This window comes from Antedon mediterranea, chromosome 7, assembly GCF_964355755.1.
Source record: "Antedon mediterranea chromosome 7, ecAntMedi1.1, whole genome shotgun sequence".
In the NCBI taxonomy this organism is placed as follows: domain Eukaryota; kingdom Metazoa; phylum Echinodermata; class Crinoidea; order Comatulida; family Antedonidae; genus Antedon; species Antedon mediterranea.
The window spans coordinates 23,286,286-23,309,974 of record NC_092676.1 but is presented as its reverse complement, the minus strand read 5'-3'; the positions used below and the strand labels follow the sequence as shown (position 1 = coordinate 23,309,974).

The window sequence follows — 23,689 nt, the reverse complement described above, 5'->3', positions numbered from 1 at the left end:
TATCATTGCAATAAAAGTGGGTTGCCCCCACAAACCCACAAAAGAGAAAAAAAAATTAATGATTAATTAATAGTTGTAATAGTGTATTAATGTTTCTATATTATTAAGTAGAAAATGTATCTGTAGAACACCAAAAAAAAGTTAACTGTAGTAAAAAAAAGTAAAAAGAACATTTATTTCTCTCTAAGTTCATAATAATGCATTACAATAATTTGATTAAACTAAAAGATGGACAAAATATAAAAAAAAAAATTGTGAGTGGCAGCCCATAAAACTGAATAAAAAAAGTACATTACGGGAACTGAAAACAGGATAACTTCTTAATGAAGACTTAGTTTCAGAGTACTGAAAACTATAGCTTTTACAATAATAATTTCTGGGAACAACTTTAGTTAAAAGCGTTTTTTTTTCTCTTTTTGTTTTTAGTTCATAATCTTTCGGTTATTAAAAAGATACTATTTCTTAAATGAAAGACGAAAACAGTAATATTAGGTGATATAGTTTAGCAGTGATGTCATTAACTATCTGACTTATAGATAAACGTAAGAAACATTCATGTGGTGTCATTCACGTGATGTCATTCAAGTAGATGTCATTTTATAGTTTGATGATGAATCAATATGTTTGGCATGAGCCACATCTTTCTGAAAAATATATAAAAGAAATGAAGAACACAAGAAAAATAATGCACAATTGTCAAAACGTGTATCTTAAAAAGGTACAGAAATGGTACAAATAACATTTGTTCAATAAGAAAGAGACTATTTTCATGTGTTCAAAACTTGACTCTTAAACAAGGCGGAGCCAGGGCCCAGGTTGAATGGAAAAGTCTAAACGAATGAAAATATTCTTTCAATTCAACGAGTATCTTCAGAAAACCTTCGTTTAATCATAATTCTTCAGAATGGTTTACAATTAACATTTGTTAAATAACAAAGAGACTATTTTCAAAAATTGACTTTTTAACGAGGAGCCAGGTTGAATAGAAAGCCTAAACGACTGAAAATATTCTTTCCATTCAACGAGTATCTTCCGGAAACATCGAGTGTAATCATAATTCTTCACAAATAAAACCATATAAACATTCACAACAAAAATAAGTCACTTTCATCGTAAGATTGACACTTTCAATTATTGAAATTAAACAATTACAATTGTACAAAATACGTGTAACTGAACACACGTACGTTGCTTATAATATGAATAAAACATAATCCTTCGCCAATTATGACAATAATTCTCATAACCCTTACGTTAGTCATAAAAAGTAACAAAGAACGTAATTACCGGCTAATGGGGTTGATAGCGTTCAGGACATGTTCAATGTTTCTACCAATACATCGGTCATCGTCAGAATCACTGAAATGGGACTATTGACTAATGGTAGATGGATTATTGCAGGCCTAAAATGTTCTATCTTAACATTCTTTCGCCCCCAAGGTAATTTCATCATGTTGCAAAGAACATTAAACTAAATCGCGTAGGGTATGTTACTGCCGGTGATATGACGTAACAGTCGAAAACGTTGTTGGTGAAGAAGACTGCAGACTGACAATGATAACGGAGGGGCACAGAAGAGTTTGTTAGAGATGTATCGACTCCATATTTACCCACTCAATAAAGAGTTACTATTATGAATAATAATAAATACTAAAATCATAACACTACTGCTAATATAAATTAATAGTAGTAACACCAATTAACCAAAAACGGTGGTAGACGGTGATGGTATTAAGGATGACAATAAAGTAATGCTAATGACTACGGAGGAACATTAAAGATGTTGCTGAAGACGAATAACGAAGTCATATTACTGTAAAGCTCTGTCTACACTATCAAACTATTAATGTGCCCAAATATGGTAGTGATATGACCAAATATGGTAGTGATATGACATCATCATGTCCATATGGGCACATCACATAAAGTTCGATAGTGTAGACAGAGCTGAAGATGAAAGTTTGTTTTATTTCGCAAGAATGTGTATCTATTGTTAACATGTTTTTGCCAATCGGTAATACATCCTCCCTCACCCTTTCCTGATGAAAAAAAAAATGAATTGAAAAAAGGGTGACAACTGAACTCTAACGCATCTTTTTTTATTTGTATAAAGATGTGTACTTGACTGGTATAACACTAATTTCTGTCATATAACAGTGACATGTTTAGGGTGAGTAATTTACGACTTTCTTTTGATGAATGACTTTGGTCTGAGCTGAGGTTAGTGAAGGGTATTCTAAACGTTGTTCTCAGTGGTATTCTAAAATGTTTTATGATCTAACTCCGATACCGTAATTGAACACATCCTTACATTAATATCATACCGAAGAAGATAAACACAAATGAAGACATATATCTGATTCTCTCTTTAATCATACAGACAGTTCACGATCCTTTTAATGTTATGTTTACATCATTATACTACTGAATAAAGATATAATCTCAATTCCTCTTGACTTTAAACCGGCAATGATTGTTTTTAAGGTGTTTTTGATGGTGTGTAAAATGTCTACCGCAGGCCTGGATTTAACCCCGGTGACTGAATGCGGTAATCGCTGGGCAATTTGTACCCGTAATCAAACAGAAAGTGATAGTTGTAAATAAATACAGGCATCGAAATGGATCTGTTATTCTACGGGTGAGTAGTTTAGAGAAGGGTGATGGCAACCAGGGTCGCGTTAAATACAGGTAGAAATGTCTTTTAGAAAGTAAACCGGCGATTGATCTCTACTCTCTTGAGATTTGAAAGAAACAAGCGGTAAATGTTGACAAAAGCGTCGTTGAGGGACAAAGAACAGACTTTGGATAATATATATTAAAATAATCAACTTTAAATTCAAAACATTCCATTCTCAAAACACATACTGTATGTTGTTCATATCAAAAGAATGTTATTACATAATGTTAATTTCGTTATAATTAGTTTACAGGCTTTTACTTATAAACATAAAAACCAGTGGAGAAGTCTCTTGAAATAAACAGGATGGTGATGGTTGAAAAATGAATCTTTCTTCACTTATGGAAACTTAACTGTTACCTTATTTATTATAGAGATTCATTAAACTGTGAACTCATAGAAAAAATAATACTTTTGGTTAACATAAACATAAGAAAGTTTTCTCAACATGCAAATGTGATCTATCATTAATTTGCTCAATTTCTGAATCAATATGTATTTTGTAATATGTTCATGTGTTTGTAAAATCCATTCATTAATTTAGTATATTATTATTCAGACTATTATTCTATTTCAAAATATCTAGGACACAAATTACACTGTTACAGCACACTTTCGTTTTTTTTTGTTTTATTACATATTTATCGGTGACATGATTATCTCTAAATTGTCATTAATTGTTTCAAAGGTATACACTTTGATTTGTGTAAGTTATATGTCATTTAACGGTTACAGGTCTCATATGGTATGCATTTCACCCACTCAAAAACAAACGCACAGAAACGACATAAATCCCTGTGATATGTATCGAAACGAAGTCTATAAAACAGCCTAAAACATACAAGAATTTATGTGAACAGAAAAGACCGAAAGATGACATTAAAAGAGAAGAAATAACGATATGGAATGGAACCTTTGCCCGAACCTTTGACATTTTGGCAAAAACTACAGAATGCGATGTGAACTTAGGGTGTTTATTTGAAATACCGTTTACGGGACCACCGGCACTGTGGCCTTGGTAAATACAGCAGAGGGGATAAAATAAATTCCGAGGAGGTTATAAGAAAATGTTAAGTTTCTTTTTCTAGTACGGCTTCTGCCACTCCTAGGCTCAAACGTTATGTACTAACTAATCTGGGATTATGTTATTTTTTTTTTTTAGTTCGAAAGGTAATTGAGATTTTTGTTTTCGTTTGTTTTATATACCTTTTATCGACAATGGTCACCAAACTGATAACATCGCCAAAAATTTAAAAACAAGTATAGGCCTAACTATGATATACACATATATACATTTACAGGCATACGTAAACTCTAAATTGCTCAGTGAAATCAATTACTGTATTTCACAAACGAAAATTAGGAAATAAGAGAAGGAGAGGGAAAACCGCTTAGACAAGTAAAAATCAAAATCAACATTATTATTCGGAGATTCGAACTCGGAATCGTCTGATTGATATGCAGACATCCAATATAGAGCACTCAGGGGTTTTCATCACCATCATCCATTCACAAAAAAAAAAATTATTTAGACAATAACTGATATGAAATAAATTTTTACTGAATGAATAAAAAAGCACGACCTTGGAAAACAATATCAATTCATGTGTTCGTGACATCACATAAAAGCTGGATTTGTGATACGTTCTGTGAAAGTCATGTAGCCCTAATTACACCATCACCAAAGCTTCGACCAATGAGACCGTAATGTAGGAACAAAGTGAATATTTTCCAAGTAGTTAAAAAATCGATAGACCTTATAATGTTCTCTTATAAATACTTATCATGACATTATATATATTATAATAATAATGATTTAATTAAATCAACATTCCCTTTTTTAATAGATTATTAAGCTTAAATTATTATGTACAGACAAATTATGTATTTATGAGTAATACAATATCTTATTTTCAGGAAAAAATAGAAATTACTAAATGTAATGGAATTATATAAAATTGTAGTTCTTTTTGATTGTTTTTTTAGTTTTGTTTTGATTCCTATTTGATTTTATATGAAATAAAAAAAGAAATTTTAAGAGAAATTTTTCAGAAAAAAAAATAGAAATTACTAAATATAATATTATATTATATATACAATTGTAGGGTTAGGGTTAGTTCATTTTGATTTTTTTTTTCAGTTTTGTTTTTGATACCTATAGGTTCATTTTAAAGATATTTTCTTTTCTTTTAAATATGTGTTTGTTTTATTAGGAATATGAAAAAAATTCTCTTTACCACAATGGTCACTACAAGCAACATCTACCCAACCGTCATTCCTCATCGTAAATGTCTCGGTGCGGCACAACCGTCTTATCATCACGAGGAATTTAATAGTCCTAACATTCATTAGTCGTACATGTCAATATGGAACTGAACAATTATCTGTGCCCTTCTATTAACAATTATTACCCTTCAACGCATTGATTAGTGCGTTTACTTTGAGGGGAGTTGAACTGGTTCAATCCGAGAGAGGCGCAGCACTGTTTTAATTGGATTGAAACATTTCTGCGCCTCTCTTGATTGGTTCCATCCGAGAGAGTCGCAGAACTGGTTTAATCAGGCAAGGGCAGAACAGGTTCAACCCAAGAGGGAATTGGTTCAATCCGAGAGAGGCGTAGAGTTGGTTCAATCCGAGAGAGGCGTAGAGTTGGTTCAATCCGAGAAAGGCGGAGGTTGGTTCAATCTGAGAGAGGCGCAGAACTGTCAATCAGAGGGAGGCGCAGAACTGGTTCAATCCGAGAGAGACACAGGTTCGTTCAATATGAGAGTGGAGTTGTGGCTTGGTGGTTATGATGCTTGGCTACCACTCCAAGGGTCCTGGGTTCAAATCCCGTCACATGTCAGGATTTTTCTAAGGACCAAATTACTTTACTCCCAAAGACTTGTAATAAGACTTTGTTTATGTAGAGCATCTTGTGTATATGTTTGTCTTGTGAACCTCTGAGGGTCCCTAATGATCAGCAATAGCTGGATGGATCACCCTCATTAAATATGGTGTTAAAAAAAAAAAGAAAAAAAAAGAGAGGCACAGAACTGATTCAATCCGAGAGAGGCGTAGAACTGATTCAATCCGAGAGAGGCACAGAACTGGTTCAATCCGAGAGAGGCGCAGAACTGGTTCTATCCGAGAGAGGCGCAAAACTGGTTCAATCCGATAGAGGCACAGAACTGGTTCAATCCGAGAGAGGTGCAGAACTGGTTCAATCCGAGAGAGGCGCAGAACTTGTTCAATCCGAGAGAGGCACAGAACTGGTACACTGATATCGTGTACCGTATTAAAAAGTACTTAATACCAGCTATATAGACTCTTTTCTAGATGACTCGCAATAGTCTGTAAGACTCCATCTAGTGACAGCTACAGAATCGGGTGTACATCAACTGCTCGGAGGCAGCCTTTAATCATAAGGGACACTTACAATTATGCTAGCATTCCCCATACCTATGTGATGAAAGTAGCATACGGGAGTTTGTTTTGAGAGCGGGCAGTTTCAGACGACTTGGAGTGAGTTTAGCGAACCTGGATGCGATCAGTCTGACCAGATTCTAGATGTCTTTAAAGGTGGCTGCAACCGATTAATCATTTTTGTGCTTGGTGCATCACGTGTTATTTTGATAACCTGGGCAAATTTTTGGTAGTAAAAATATTAAAATGAAAAGTAAGTTGATAATTTATAAATCAATAAGGCCAACCGGTATTCTCGCAACCAACACAAATGAAACACTGAAACACCACAAACCGTATGAATGTTCTGATCGAACACTATGTATTATTTATGCCTTATCGATTAATTGAAAAACAAAAAAGAAAAAATGATTCACAATTGAATGCATGTAATATGTATTAACAACTCTAGGCCAACATCATTTAAAAGGCATGGACAACAATTATTAAAGTCGTTTGGGCTCATGGAACTCGCTTAGTGTACCCATTTGTTAGTGTCACTGAAAAAAAGAATTTTTTTATCATAAATTTAAAATAACAGAAAATGATTGACAATATCGTAATTGGCCTAATGAGTAGATAACTGAACGCATAACGGTATTACAACAATTGTATTTATCAATACGTGTTCATTCATTCTATGAAATGTCTATTTAACATTGATATATAGAGCGGTATGTTTTCGACACAATACAAACATATTATTTTATATATCAAATACAGCACTTTTAAGCAACACGTCGGTCGATTATGCTTCTTACGACACAACGCCAGTTAGAAGTCTATAAACACACTCACAAAATATAATTCAATAATGGTTTTATATATTTATACAATTAATAACGAGCTTCATGAATTTAATATACGGCAATAAAAAACCTGTTGGATTCCCATAATATTAATAAGGTTGCGAAGAATTCACTTTCCGAGTAAACGGACATGAATTAAACAAATCCCTCGCACACGAGTCCACGCGCAGGACACAAGTCGACAAAAGAATCGGCCTAACATCCACGGAGAAATTGACGATAATATAAAATACATAAATCAGTCAAACCTCTTTTTCTGCAGTAAGTATACGTATATATGAAAATAAAGACAAAGAAAAGAATATAAAGAGAATATACGTCAGTGTTTTTAACAAAGCCTCAATTGCTTTCATGGCGTTTAAATAAATAAACGATGAACGATTTGAAGTTGAGAGATGCAACACTTAAATTCTTCATTTCGAATGGTGTTCGCCTCTTCTGTAGATTTGTTGGTAGATAACTGTCAATTAGTAGGTTATCTTGCCTACTGATTATGATTAAACACTCCGCAAATTACGCTATATGTAAACAAGTAATACGTCTGGTGGTAAATTTGCAACACTGACGTGAAATACGGTGCTGAAATGACAGTACACTTTGAGTATAGGCGATTCTTGATACTTTATCTGAATTTCCCCAGTATCATAGGAAATTCCATAAAACAGAATCACATGTGAAAGACATTATAAAGCCAGTATTATAGACTCTAGCCTTGCCCAAAACCTATCCTACCAACAACATCACATGTGAAATACATGGGATGCTGTTTTACGGAAAAGACCAGGGGAATGTTATATGTGGAGACACAACACTGAGAATCGGGTGATTTGGGAACGTCTGCGAATATTGTGGGTCTCGAACCCACGATACGCTTAAAGTTATAGAAGAACAAAATTGTCTCTCTATTTTTCCCCCTTAAATAATGTAGTAGGCCTATTGGCAAGTTAGATATGCCAATGAGGTCGGGAAAGTACGTAAGGCCTATGTGACCGAAGGAGAAATACATTTTTATACCGTCTCACACAATAGGCCTAAGACAGAAAAGTCAAATAATGAACTATTTTATCTATAAATAAAAAAAAAAATGAATTGCTAACTAACGTCACTCTAAACCAATTAATCAATAACCTATATTAATAATAATAATCTATTATTAATGTCACTGCTAATTAATATGAATTTTAGTATAATTTTCATTAAAAACATGTGAATTATACCGGATTTCTTTAAAATAAAATATATTTTAAACCGATTTTTTTTTATCAGTACCGAACTTCACGAATGGAGTCCTGGAGCGTCATATTACGTTATGTATAAATAAGAAAGTGTTTTTTGTTTGATGTAACGAAATGTAAACACTGTGATGTATGACAACGAAGATCATTTTCATGATATGTTTTGTTGGGTATCCTTGCTCAGTGTCTGGTGGTATTGTTTTTACAGTATGATTACTAATTTCACTAGTTAGGCCTGCTAAGATGGTTGATTGATGTCAAAAACGGTAGTGAAGTATCTGTCTATTGAAAGCTTCCGTTTATCGTCCGTCATTACACCCATTTTCAAGACTATCAGTCGCTAGGCCGGATCAAACTGAGTTTACACGGTAAACACAGGCCTCTTCGCAGACAAAGTCTTAAAAGCGATCCATGTTCAATATTTGCATAAGCCCGCTTTGCCCCAGCTTAGACTTAGCGCAGGTGTGCTTCACGGGCAATTTGATACCCTTCGCAGTATCTTACCGCATAACACTTTGGACTTAAAAGAATTAATATTATTTTAAAGTTATAAATCAAAACAACTTTCGCTGGATAATTCATCGTCTTGGTATAATGACAAAGAAATGTATTTTTTAACACCACAAAATAATGTACAAAACACAGGCCTGTACACTGGTGGACCAAGAAAATTATTGCAGTGTTAATATTAATTTTAGGTGGAACCTCTCAACCCGCAGAACTCGCTAGTAACTCTGCGAAATTAGATGTTCATTGTACATAAACATTTAACGTTAAATTCTCAGACAAGTCGTATACATATAGGGGAACACGAATACCAGCAAATACAAAAGAACGTTATTTAAAAACTTAAGACCGATTGATGACATATTCATTTAATACACGTCTAGACTAAATAAAAGAAAAGTAGGTATAATAAAAGCATGAATTAGTATAAATTCGGAAAAATGTGAATGAATTTGACCATATGACAGATTACCTCTACCGGTATCTATTGATGTGACACGCAGTTCGTCAACGAAACTGTAAGTATATATTTATTAAGATATGGTCCATTATGTTAGGCAAATTCTGTAATAGTACTTATAATATACAGAGTCACATATGTATAGCATATGATGCCTGTATTATGTTTAGATTAAGGTTAGGTTATGCCTATGGCCATGATATAGGCGTCACATGTTCCTGTATTATTACATTGACTATGATACTGTTTACACATAGATGGATACCAAAAGCCAAAAATATCTCATCAATGCAACTTTAGGAAAGAAAGGAAAAATGAAATCCCAGTCGCAAAAACTGAAACATTTAAAAATAGTCCTGTCCTCTATTTTGATGAAATCATTAGAAAATATTAGTAGCAGTATAACTATATTAAATATTGGTGTATACTGTATTCCTTCAAATGCTGCCTATTTTTTAAATTTTGATATACATTTTATCTTTGTAACTTATGATAAGTCCCTATCTATTTAATGTGATGTGTCCAAATATGGTGGTTATATTGTCAAATATGGTAGTGATATGATATCATCATGTCCATATTTGGGCAGATCACATTTTTTGACACATAAAGTTAGATAGTGTAGTCAAGGCTTTATCTCATTCCTGTTTGTAATATAGAATACGTCCATTCAGTACTTCTGTTGCCTTTGTATTTTCATATTTTATTGATGTTTTATTGAATAAAGATACCGAGATATATTATCAAACGGATTCAACATACAAGGCTACACTTTATTTTAGAATAATAATTATAATAATGTAATAATTATGTATAAACTGTTTTTGTACCGTACACATTACGGTAGTGTTAATATACTAACTGTAATATAGGCATACACTATTTTTGTACCGTACCGTACATTTTGTACCGTACATATTAACGGGGATAGTGGACTATGATCATTTATATTGCTTTACAATGTTGTGGTTTGTTTAATTGTGGATTATCAGAGATGTGTAATTCGTGTGACATTTCGACCTATTAACTAAGATACGGCATACCCTTAAATTTAATATTGTGACTCAATCCGGATAACGAATTAATGATTAAAGAATAAACGTAGTTGTCCACATGTCGTGGAAGAGTTAACTGTTCTGCTGAGGACATTGTGACAAGTACGTCAATATAAATTTACAAATGCTATCTAGTCTGAAAAAAGAAATATTTATCTATGACAGTATATCCAAAAGTTGAGTGGTGTTTTATAACATCATAAAAAAAGATAATATCACAGATTTTCTTTCGATAATTTTTTTTCATATCACGGCACAATAACCCATGTTTTTACGATGTTTCGTGTCGAAAACGGTATCACACAACTAAGTGTCGCTACGTAATAGGCCTACAGGCATACTTTAGAAAACACAAATCCAGCTCTTTAAATACAATCATTTTACGCAACCGCTTACGATCGCTTTCTACGATTAACTAACAACGTCCACCAGTGCGTACACAGTAGTCATAACCACGACAATGATTATTCCACCCACAGCGGCCCACTAGCCAATGGAAACCGTTCGTTAAGTAAGGATTTATTTTGATTGACAGCATAGTTGTACAGTTGCTTTGTGAAACTTTCGACAGCAATGGAAGTATGGATACGATTCGTTGTAAGCCGATAAATGGGAAACAAAAACGAGTTGCTATTCGCTCGCATAATTCCCTTTAAAAAACTTGAGTAGGCCTATTGCCAGGTAACTGACATAATTGCGGAACTCGGTGATGTAAAAAAAATGTAAGTGAGCGAATATCGAGCGTGCGATTGCATATTCAAGTAAGCAAGTATAGGCGACAGTATGTCCACGAACTATCAAGCGCGCGATCGGTAAGTCTATGAGATTGCGTGACTTGATCGCCTGCTTTCCGCCAACAATATAGGGGCTTTCCTCACGTCAAGCGTGCCGTTGCAATGTTTAACACACCAAACCAAGTACAGTAGGAATCACCAATCGGCCGCACTTCTATTATTTACTGTTTATTTTTGCATCCCCCGATTGCAGGTCCACCTTAGTGGAATTAAAGGCAACCGAAATCACGCAACAATACACTGAGCCACTCAAAGAAGAAATCAGGTGAGTTTTGAATAATCATGCATTGATTATAACACTGTTTAGTTTATTAAAGTTCTCACAAGCCCCTGACAAGCAGTCTTAACAGCTGAAAATAATAGTCATATATTTTGGATATATTCTTAGCATCCACAGAATTTACTAGATTATCTTTAATACATTCTTCCGCAAAAGTTCAATGAATACCGCCTCTTAATGATTTGAAGTATTCTAATGGAGTCTCCAAAACTTTCAACTTAAAAACTCATCAGTTTGCGGTTTTATCAACAATAAAATAAACATTTAAATTCATAATATCGAATTAAAACGATATATAAATGTACATTTTGGAATTTTAGAAGGTTATAGTAGACCTTTGTTTTGAAATTAACCTAGGCCGAATATCATTAATAACATGTTTTCTTTCCTTCAAACAATACCAGAGCCAGCATGGCGAAGGACAGAATTAAAGCTTTGAAAATAGTTACTTATACCACTCGTTCCTACACTTATCATACATATTTGAAACTAATATATATAGTTTGAAACAAGGAAGAGTAAATGTTACTTTCTTTAAAGCAACAATAAAAATACAAGTTTTTTTGTTTTGTAAAAAATTAAAAAGTTGTAAAATTTACTCATTCAAAAATTTCAACTAACAGAACTGTTGGTTCTTCAACAAGACAGGCAAGCAAGCACAGTAGCCTATTTTATCATCTTATTAAATTATATGTGAATATAAAAAACGAATACATTTTATACTATTCGTGTAAAACAAAATAGAAAAATAATGAACATTTAATTATCAGATCAGACTTGAAAATGAACAGACATAAGTCTGAGTAATAGGAATATATTTCTATATTGTATAAATAAAATAATTAAGAAATATCTTCTAAAATAATGGTCATTGTATACCGCTATAGGCCTAAATAATACAGAGTGATAAATAAGAAATACCTTAAAATAACTAAAATAATTGTCATCGTATACCGACAAGCCTAAATAATTATATAGTTTAATAATTTTGTTTGGGGTTTAAAAAAAATAAAATGTAATATTATACAACAATAATATAGTTAAGACACAGCCTACTTTTATTTAATATTTAAATTTAAATTGGTAATACTCTTTCCTTTTATTTAATATATTTCAAAGAAATGATTACACATTGATTATTATTATGTTAAGCAAACCAAAAGCACTCTAAGATGATTATGCGGTCACATTTTCCAACCTCATTATACCACTGTCCAAATATGAACTGGACAATGCTGTCAAAGGGAATGGTCAGTCTTTATTCAAATGTATTTAATTTCATTAATTAAACCCGCTGTAAGGTGCATGGCATGACCTGTATTAGGAAGAAGTATAAAGTTCGGCTGAAATAATCTATAAAAAATTGATAAAGTATATTAATCATTTGATGTCCTATTCATTTATTCATAACTGGAGTATCTATTAAAATATGGCACACCGGCAGATGATCGCTGGATTTGTATGAGTAAACAACATCTATGATTGAGTAAGTAAGGTATCCAGTGTAAACATTGAAACGAAGCGGAGACGATCATTGAACGAAGAATATGCAAAAAAAAAGACGGTTCTGTGTAGATCACACAAACGGATTTGGTATCTTCTTTGACTGTCATGAATTACATCTAGCGCTGGAATTTCGGGAGTAAACAATTACGATAGGCGTAAATCATTTTGCTTTTCCCCTACTATTTTGTATAATTACCGAATAATGGATAATGATATCTGTGCATATTCCTGTTGTTGATTATAAGTACTCACCATCGTAAAGGAGCGTCGTCGGTAATAAGTCTTTCTTTTGCAAATAGGATAATATAACACTACAGAGACGAGACGGTGTTTAGCCTGTGGACTTAGTGTTTTTCTAGCCTCTTGTGGTTTACTTTTAACCCGGTTGAGGTAAGCGTTTAAGCCTACAACGACTACACTTTTAATGTGCACGACCGGCTAACATTTATGCCTAGTTTTTTACATTAAACTTGTTACAAGGTTAGATTGAGGATTAATTTTGAAGTTTACCGACGTTGGAATTACATAACCGTATTTGAAATAGTCTTAAACTTTTAAGACTACTGTGTATAAATAGATGCAATGAGTGTACTTATCTGACAGTATTGTTTTTTAATCGGTGCTTACGGCTATATTCCTAATAATATTTTCCTGTAAATTACCTCGAGGATGTTTAATTGGAATTAAGTCCGACTGGCCAAAAGGAAGATTGAAAAATTACACCCATGTGTTTTGTAATGAAACCCATTTTTTAGTCAGAATTAACATCCAAGGTAGTGTCCAGTACGAAGTGTGTCCATCTATATCACGCTAATTAGCCAGTGGGCAATCATTGTAAATTATTTCTTAAGTTGTTATATTCTGTGCTCATTTTCTGACCACTCATAGCTTGTGGTCACTAGGTTATTTCCTTACTACGTGATTCCAGGGGCATATTTTCTATTACCTTTGGTCAAAACTCTGAGTATTTTCTTTTTGGTTGCATGTGGCTTGAACATAAACCGAAGGAAAGTTACTTGGCCGAGGCACGTCTCTGTCGAACCCCCTTGGTGACCAGCCAAATAATGCTGGACATTGGGCCTCGTATACCTCACTTTCAGAATAAACTTCCACAATGGAAGTCAGAAATTCAACAACCTATCGGGATTTTACTTCACAGAGCAGAGGATATGAAGGAAAAATCCAAAAACGCCGCTCGTACGCGACGAGAAAAGGAAAATGCTGAATTTCTGGAATTGGCCAAGTTATTGCCGCTGCCGTCTGCGATTACGACGCAGCTGGACAAGGCATCGATCATCCGACTTTCTACCAGTTATCTGAAGATGAGAGCACTGTTCCCAGAAGGTAAGAATCTTACTATTAATATTACAAAAATGTGTGTCCACCTAATAGTTGAATGGGGAAAGCGAAGCGAATCTCACCATTTATCACAAAAATAAGACTAAGATTCGATGGTCGGATGGGCTGATAATACGAGTCGGTGCTCGGATCGACTATAATGTAATACATAATGTGATGTAGGCCTAATAGATAATACAAAATGTAAATAATAACATAATGTATATAATAAAATACATAATGTAATAACTAATACATAATATAATGTAATATAATACATAATGTAATACACAATGTATATAACATACATACTGTAATAACTAACATGACATTATGTAATAACTAATACATGATATACTTAATACTATAATGTGATAGTTAACGTAATAGTATAATGTAATACATAATGTTATACATTTAATAGGATAACATAACATAATACATAATTTCTACAATAGTAAGTAGTGTAAGTCCTGATAAGCATTATCGTATATGCAAGATTTTAAAAGCCGTACAGAAGTTCAAGTTGTGCTAAGTGTTTGTGTTGTGACTCTTTGTACACACTCGTCTGCTTAACATCACCAATCTCACAAACAACAATTTGAATATGATGTTGTCATCGAAGCAATAACACCCCAACGAATAAGTGTGATCATTTAGGCCTACCTTTTGTAAATTATTCGTTTATATCTTTAAATTAAAAATTGTACGTTAAAACTTCACAATAACAGTCCTTATTTTTTTTAATCCATCTTCCCACGAAATGATTCTTTTAAAGAATTGACTAAAGTAGAAAATGTAGTGTTAGTTTTTTATTTAAAAGTCAACGACTTAACGAATGTACGTTTGGTTTGTACACCGTCCTCTCATGCAATTTGTTTTTATCTAGAGTGTAGAAAATTCAATAGTTATTGTAATAGAAAAGGGTCCAGCTTACTAACGTTCTCACTAGTTGTGGACACCGAGAACAAATAACCACACGAACGAAAAATAAAAACACAAAACAGCACAAACTATCAGCTTGTCAAAACGTCCCGGACCTTTTTACTGTTTACTTCACTATATTGATGCAAATCCGAATAACATTATTGTTCTTTTTAATTCGAAAATAGTTGTTTGCCTTCAAAGGGCAGAACTTGTCATGTACATCTATTTACTGATTATCTTAGTGATTGTTTACCAACTATCAGCACAGACAGCTGTTTTTATTTTTTACCCTGTTATCATCTTAAACAAATTTGTCAACGCAAAAGTTATATCATTTCATTGTTTGGAAATTAGGTACAATAAACAGATAGTCAATTGTCTTCATTTTTAAATCAGCGTGATCATTGTTATCGGATGATTATTTTTAAGGGAGGAAGATGAGTTTATCTATCATTATCTTAATGGGTATTTAATAGAATAAATATCGCACCGACTATCTTTAGTAACACAGCGCGATAGAGGCCTATACATTGATGTAATTGTTAAAACTGTTAGAACGGGATATGGAAAAATAATCATATAGTTTAATCATGCATTTGACATTATGAAATATATTTTTATTTAATTATAAAAAAGGTTGGATATTAATCGTAGGTTCGTTTGTTTAATAACTTTTATTTTGAATAGATCTTTGGCACGCGTTCCATGCACTTGGTCGTATGAACACATTATAATTGGGATGTTAATTGGGTTGGGGCTTGGGGTTGGCCTTTTGGGTCTGGGGTGGTAGAATGATTTTAACAATAACAGTACTATCACACGAAATAATTTATTTGCCAAACGTGCACAATATAATTAGTCGTTATTAAATAATAAACTAATATTTAATTGCCTCAGTGTTTCTTAAGTATTTTCTCAAAATCGATAGATCTGTAGACTTCGATTGTAAATGTAAAACTAATAAAACCAAAACAAAAAATTAAATCTATTGCAAACACTGTAACAAAGAAACGCCTTGAGCAATATAACAATACTATAGTGTGATAATAATTTACGTATAATCTTAATTTTGAAATAATAAAGTAGGAATATACAATTAAATTTATACAATTGGTGAATGTTAAGTAAGCCTGTTGCGTTATTAGCAGTACGTTCACACTGCAAACGTTCGTGTTCTCAGTAATAGCGGCTATAAAACGTTGTAAATAAATTAAACGAACACATAATCATAATTGTACGATATTATTGATTAAACATAGTATTCGTAACATCTTGAATTTTTATGTTCATATTTTATGAGTTGAAAATTATTATAACAATGCGTAACAAAGTGACGTAGGCAATTCATAAAAGATACAAGTGTATTATAATAAGAATATAAATATATTAATATTGTTTACCAAACCACGTGAAAAATTTATTTGGAGAATAATTCGTCTAAATTTAGTTAAATAATTAATACATTTATTGCTAATATTTTAATATGGAGCAATTAAACTTCCGTATTTAATGTTTTATGTAATTTAATTAAACATAAAACACCGATATGAATACTAATAATTAATTAACTATACACAGTACACTACTGATATTTTCTACAATATATTGTGGAAATATTTTTATTGTAGATATATTATGGTAAATGGAGTTAGTAAAACTTTAACCATATACATAGCATGTAATTAAACACCAATTCCTGTCCTGATATTTTCTATAATATATTGTGAAAAATATTTTTACTGTAGCTATAAGTAATGGATGAACAGTAAGTTGAATAGAATGTATTTGTAAAGGAACTTGTTTGTGATGGTTTGTGAAGGAGGTATCAATTGAAGCCCGCGGATCGTACCTTTTTGTCTTGTCTGTTGACCGAGTAACGGCATTACAGTGCACATAAAGGGGTTGTTTGTTAAGCCAAACTTGAATGACCCGTCGCCTACATGGAGGTCCGTGGTCCTCGCTACTTATAACCTATCTATCAATCGTAAATCTTGTCTGATTTCTTCCTCTAATGACTATCATTAGATGTTCAGTTACCGCGTTAAATTTGACGGTTGTAGCGGTGAACGGCTGACATTTACGATTGTACCATAAACAGTTCACTGCCAGGCTAACTGGAATGTGTTGTGTCTCGTTTTAAACAACGATGGGTTACCCTACCAAGTACAATAATTTACCCCTAATTGGCAAATAATGATCAATTCACACTCCATTTTGAACTATTCTTTGACCTGAAATACTATAATTCTGTTTGTTTTACCATGATAAATTTGCCTTCAATGTACAGTATATAGAGCTGCCTGGTATCTACAATTGTCTGTGAGAAAAACCAGGTTTAAAAAATGTTCATCTGTAAAACAAAAAAAAATATAGTCGTGCTTTTATCCCATAACTCATATGTTTGTATCTTAGGCCTATATTTCTGTGTTAACATTTTCATATTTTTCTTAAAATTGCTTTTATTGGTTCAAGCAAATTAGTTATCGGCTTCTTATGTCTTTTGCATGTAAAACAAATTATTTTATAAATTGTTGATTCACTGAATCTTCAATAAAACCAAATCGCAATAAAACGTGTTTTAAACAAGTGGAATTAGAATCTAAACAACAGTGCTTTCATTATTATTTTTCTATTCTTTAAATAAGACTTCTGTGCATTTGTTTATACAAATTTACTTTTGTTTAGGCCTAAAACAGATAGCAATGTATCCTCTAAATTAACGCAAAAGACAGTACGGGCCTAAGCCCTGATCAACCATGGGGATGCGCTGTTCTAGCCAGCAGTACAGGCCCTAAAGCTCTATACACCGGTTGGTGATTCTTGTTGACATCACAATACAATGGCTAATCAAGTGTTAGCTTAGTGGGATTATAGTGAATGGTGATGGTTATTGAATAATGAATAGCCCGGTTGAAGGATGTTATAAGGAGATGGGTACACGTGTATGAGGTTTAGTTGCTCTTTTCGCAGCTGCGGTTGCGTATATCTAACTTGAGCCTATAAAAAAAATACACATCAATAAAGTTGTCTTGTAAAAAATAGTTTACAACCAAATTAGGGTTCTCTTGTATAGTAATAAAGTTGACTATAATGATAGACACGATTGAAATTAATTCGTTGATAACCAATGAGATGATTATTTTTTTTCCAAAAATAGAAAAACATTGTAGGCCTACATTGATTTAGAAAGAAATCTTCTTGAAGAGGTTTTCTAATAATCATTGTAAACTTTAGAGATGAGCGTTAAGCCTCCTATAAACAAGAGATAAAAAACATGCTATAACGTGTGTTTAAGGTAAAACAGTTTTTATTAATGCATTTGAGATGTGTAATAAAACCATTTATTTTAATTTTATTTCATACAAATCCACGGCGAGCACAAATTCGCCAATTAGGGGCCTACAGGATGGATATACTATTTTATAATGTATCGTGCTTACAAACTAAGTCTCATTTGAGGCTTAGGGAGTGGAGTTGAAGGAGTCGTGAGTTACAACCCTGGCACTAGGTCAGGATTGAACCCCGGACTTTAGGATTGGAAGGCAAGCACGTCAAAAACCACCAAGCTACAGCTCAACTACATTTAACGTTAATAAAATATTAATGTTAACATGTAACCAGTTACAGTCTTTGGTTTTTCTAATCATTGTTTACGGCTAATCCTCTGCGTTTAATTATTTATGTACAACGATAGTTTGAAAAGTTAAGTTTAAGAGTCTCCTTAAAAACCCAATCGACTAAAACAGAAATAAGTAGTTCGGTAAATAGACCTAATAGAGGTACATTTATACACAATGTTGATAACTTTGCCGGTAATCTGTTTCATTTATCGTAATCAATGGGACGAATCATCTTTACTAAAAACCAATTAAATTGGAGGATGGGATTTGGCCTTTCTTGTATTGTTCTGTAACGCCTAGGGTGGTGTGGAACTCGAGCGGTTTGTTAAAGATAGAAGAACTAGTAATCTGTTAACACCTGGTTGAATAGGGCTTATAATAGGTCTAAAGTGTCGTATGAACATGCCTTCAACATCACGGTGAAACTAAATCTAATACAGTACACATGTGTATTTATTCAATTTCCATCTACCAATTACATAATATAGACTATTATTTCAATATACATAAATAAAATATATTACATACAGTTAAACGGAAAATTATGTACACAATTCTATTTTGACAAATCAAAATTATTAACTGACCTGACGGACAGTTTCTGATGAACATTTTCAATTATGTACATAGCCTACTTATTGTTATAAGGCATTTTCAATACACCATTTTTACATTACATTAAAATGAATATGTAAAAGTGACGTTATTAAAACGAAGTCTACATTATGATAATGTTCTCGTATATCAACGTTTGAGTTTTAACTGTTATATTACATTGTGATTAATTTACAGTTAATCTTTTATTATTAATGGCAGTTGTATTATGTCGATAAACGTTACAAAGTTGCAACTTTATTACCGTAATTTGTAGTAAGAGGCGCAGTTATGTCATGCTTCGTTAGCTGGGCAAACGTACCGTGACATGAAACAGACTACCAGATATACCACATGACATATTATACCGTTCGTAGTAGTAGTACTGCGTTTTAATGAAAAAATCATATAAAAACGTAGCTTAAGGCTCACCTCCTATTCAATAAAAACAAAATAGAATATCAATAGGCCTTTTAATCATCTTTCTTATAGTATTTACAGTACGCTAGGCATATAACATTTTTTTAATATAACATTTATAGGTTATAATATAATGTAACATGATGTTTACACGGATTGTATACTGTATATATATACATTAGTAGTAACAATACAAATTTCAGGGCACATAGCATATTATAGAATTTAAATAAAGTCTCATTCATATTATTATCAATAAATTCGTTTCAACATATTATCGATAACATTGTGTGTATTTATTTCTATGCGTTATTCCTTTGAAACACAACACATAATGCAAATACAAATTGTCTTATAGACCTACAATAAGATGCAGTTTAAGTGAAAAGACCAGCTGTTATGTAACACCACTAATTCTCACGATCAGTAATATATTTCATTTATCTTCATCGTTCGTATATTTGTATAAGATTATAAAATAATTATGCTGATTTATGTATTTATTTATAAGCAGTAACACATTATAATTAAATTATTTATTTGTTTATTACTTTTTATTTAGAATTAATATGTGATAACCAATGATCAATAATCAATGACACATTCAAATACCCAGTTATTGAGTTTTACAACTTAGTATAAATCAATTTTTAATCAAAAATATATTGATCAATAATCATCAATCAATAATCAAATAAATCATATACCCAATTATTAGGTTTTACCACTAAGACTGTTTTTAATCGAAATTATATCTGTGATAATCAATAATCAATATTAAATTATCAATAATCAATTTAAACGCTCGGTTATTGAGTTTTAAACGAAACGTCAACGTGAGTAAATTAATATATACAGTAATTCTTTGGGCAAAACACATTCCCATATATGATACTCTATAATAGCTATCGCAAAAAATGATTCATATAATATTGTCGTTATTAGTACAGTCGTGTGTTCATTAATTTGTGCCAATTAGTGTGTTTACTAAATATCATTGGATTAAGTTATTAAATTGTTGTTGTTTCAGCCCCAATTTACCGTTACTTCCCTATTTACATCCCTTGTATTTTAAAAGATTTCGTCTGAATTAACTTCCGCGTCAGTAAGGTAAAATTTGTAAATTATCAAAAGTCGTCTAACATTATAGATAATTCTACATTAATTGTAATGAACATTTATTCTTGTGGGGATTATCAATGCAATGTATGTTATGATAGCCTCGGGAATAGAACAATCCTAATTGTTGAACTGTTGCAAGTATAGTATAGCCAATCCTTGACGTGTTAAACTAATGACCGAAATAGGCAACGGTCAGATTATTCCCCAGATATGAAATGTTTTGACTGTTACCGTAGTTTTAATTGCTTTAATCATTAGTGTTTTTAATTTGATATTTTACATTTGTTTGTTTATAATACGTATTAATTGGTATATTTTTACCTTTACATTTTATGTTTTGGTGAAGCCGTAACTTAACGCATTACATAAATATATTTATTGCTGTGTAATTGTTCTCTGGTGATTTTAATGTTGGCGTTGTGTTGTTTTGGATATTTTTACTTGGAATTATCTGCACAGTATTATAGGCGAAATCTGTAATACACTGTCACATATGTATCACATGGCGCCTGATTGTGCTCATGGGCTTATGACCACCTACAGTATGATACAGACGTATTGTGACATTTTCAGTAAGACTTGATTGTCAATCTCTGTGTTACAGAGGTATCCCGAACAATTATTGAAATTTAATCTTTAGACTGAATTTAATGTATTATAGCGTGAGTACAATTTGTAATAATCTAATACATTTAGTTTACAGTTAGATTTTGAACTCGCCAGCTTAATAAACTTGAATATAATAGAATTATGACTTTGGATTGTAACTAATTGAAATCTGTGAGTCAACACAGTTTGCAAAGTACACTAATGTCTTAGTTGACACATTAAGATTGTCTGCGCTGGGGAAAAAAAAGATGTTTTCTGAGCAAACAGTCAGGTTTTCACACCATACTGACCCGACGAGCAAATTGCTAAATCAATGAAAAGGCCACAATCCCAAACAGAATACTTATTTAACGTAATCCATCTTAGTCAGAACCTATGTCTCACTCAGTGTGCATTACTCAGAGCTACTTTACAATATACTGTATCGATTGATATTTCACCATGATTTATTAATAATAATATTTGTTTCGTGTTTGGAATTCAGTGTTCGCACCCATGTGTGTTTGGAATGCACTGTTCGCACTCATTGTGTGTTTAAAATGTAGTGTTCGCACTCATGTGTATTTAGAATGTAGTGTTCGCACTCATGTGTGATTCAGGCCGATATTGCAGTTAAGTCCTAAATTATAAAATAGAAATGTGGTATATTTTAAAATGAGCCTTTTACCAACTTTTAAATAATTTAAATTATTGAAATATCAAATTTAACATAAACTTATCAGCATTTTCTTTACAGTAACTATTAACCTTAATAGCAACGCGTTTTTAATTGTAATGCGTTAAACATTTTCAGTGAAAAACGCGTTTTACGTTGTTCGCATCACAAGCATAACACATCCATTTCAAAAGCATTTAAACTTACTTAATAACTACGTACTACTAGGCTAATTTATTGTTATAAATATGTGACATCTTGGGGTATCGACACTTACACGTCCTAGCGTGTGTATTGTTTCCGGGCAGGGCGGCATGTAACAAATATTCGCATGACCCGGGATGGCAAACACTGATCACCACCTAATCCTCGTCTTAGCCTAGCAATTTCTGGTTTGAACATAATAATTACCAAGATATGAATTCTATAATATTATAGGTTTATAATCGTGATATGAGAGCATGTATGTAAGAGCATGACTGTGTAATGTGATAATACATGATTGCTTTAAACTGTGTTTAAGTCAATCATCATAAAATAATAACGATGAATTAATATTTTGTAGTATAATACTTATTATTATAATATACTTTTATCTATCTTTATGATTAACATGACATGACATGAATTATTACTATTCTTTAAGTTAGTTTGGACATTGACATTGTAACCAAATGGGGTTTCTTAAACATGGAGAAATAATTCTCCATGGCCAAAATAAATTCGAAATATATTTAAAAATTTGAGTATAGTGAAAATATTAGATTCATTAGTACCAATATTAATTGAAAGTTTTAAAATATTTTAAAAAAAATAGATCTGTTCAAATTTAAAATCTTACTTTCCTTAAAACTTAGTTTTATTTAACATTGAATCAACAATATTTTTGACATTTGCAAGACCAGTGCATTCTTACCTTAGTAGCTTCCATTTTGAAACAACATTTTAAAAGGTGTTGTGAAACAAGTATTTAACGTTTATTTAATATTTAAATTGGAAAGACAGGTAAAAAGATCAAAAGAGAGTTACCTACCTCAAGGTGGCGTATTATTTCATTGTTGTGACAATGGAACTGAGTTACCTTGTAAGCTCCGGGGCTCGCTTACCAGCTGAAATTGAGACCAAATGGTCAAGAAGTGACCAAGGACTTCAAACACATCCGAATGACGAATCGAGTTGAATTGACCATTAAAGAATAAATAAACAGACTCATCATTCTAACTCACCTGTGTAGTAAAAATGGACAAAGGATGAAATTCGATGGTCAATATGACCTACGATTCACCCTAGTAGAAATAACCTATTCTCAACGACTGTATCTAAATGTAAAAATAAAATATTCTAAATTTAACCAAGCTTAAAAATACACCATTTTCCCGCTTTAAAATCAATATTCATCTTGTTTCTTTTCTAACAAATGCACAGTACTATATTTTACATCAAATCAAAAAGCAAAAGAAGTAACACATTGTGTTATGAACAAATTTGTATTTTTTCATTCTGTTGATCAAGTGGATCAAACAAGGATAAAAACACAGAAAAGTACAAAAAGCAACTTTATTCCCACTGTGGTCCCTAAATGATACAGCTTAAGTAATTAACAACAAAATTTAAGAAAAAATATATCAAAAATATAA

At 32.2% G+C, this 23,689-nt stretch overlaps 1 protein-coding gene across 1 annotated transcript in view; it reads left to right on the top strand.

The window, feature by feature from the left end:
* The first annotated feature begins 13,929 nt into the window (after nt 1–13,929).
* Nucleotides 13,930–23,689, top strand: part of LOC140055530 (uncharacterized) — a 45,589-nt gene continuing 35,829 nt past the window's right edge. The window contains exon 1 of the mRNA XM_072100869.1: nt 13,930–14,111. Coding sequence (XP_071956970.1) covers nt 13,937–14,111 — 175 coding nt within the window. The 5' untranslated portion in view covers nt 13,930–13,936. The remainder of the gene's footprint in view (nt 14,112–23,689) is intronic.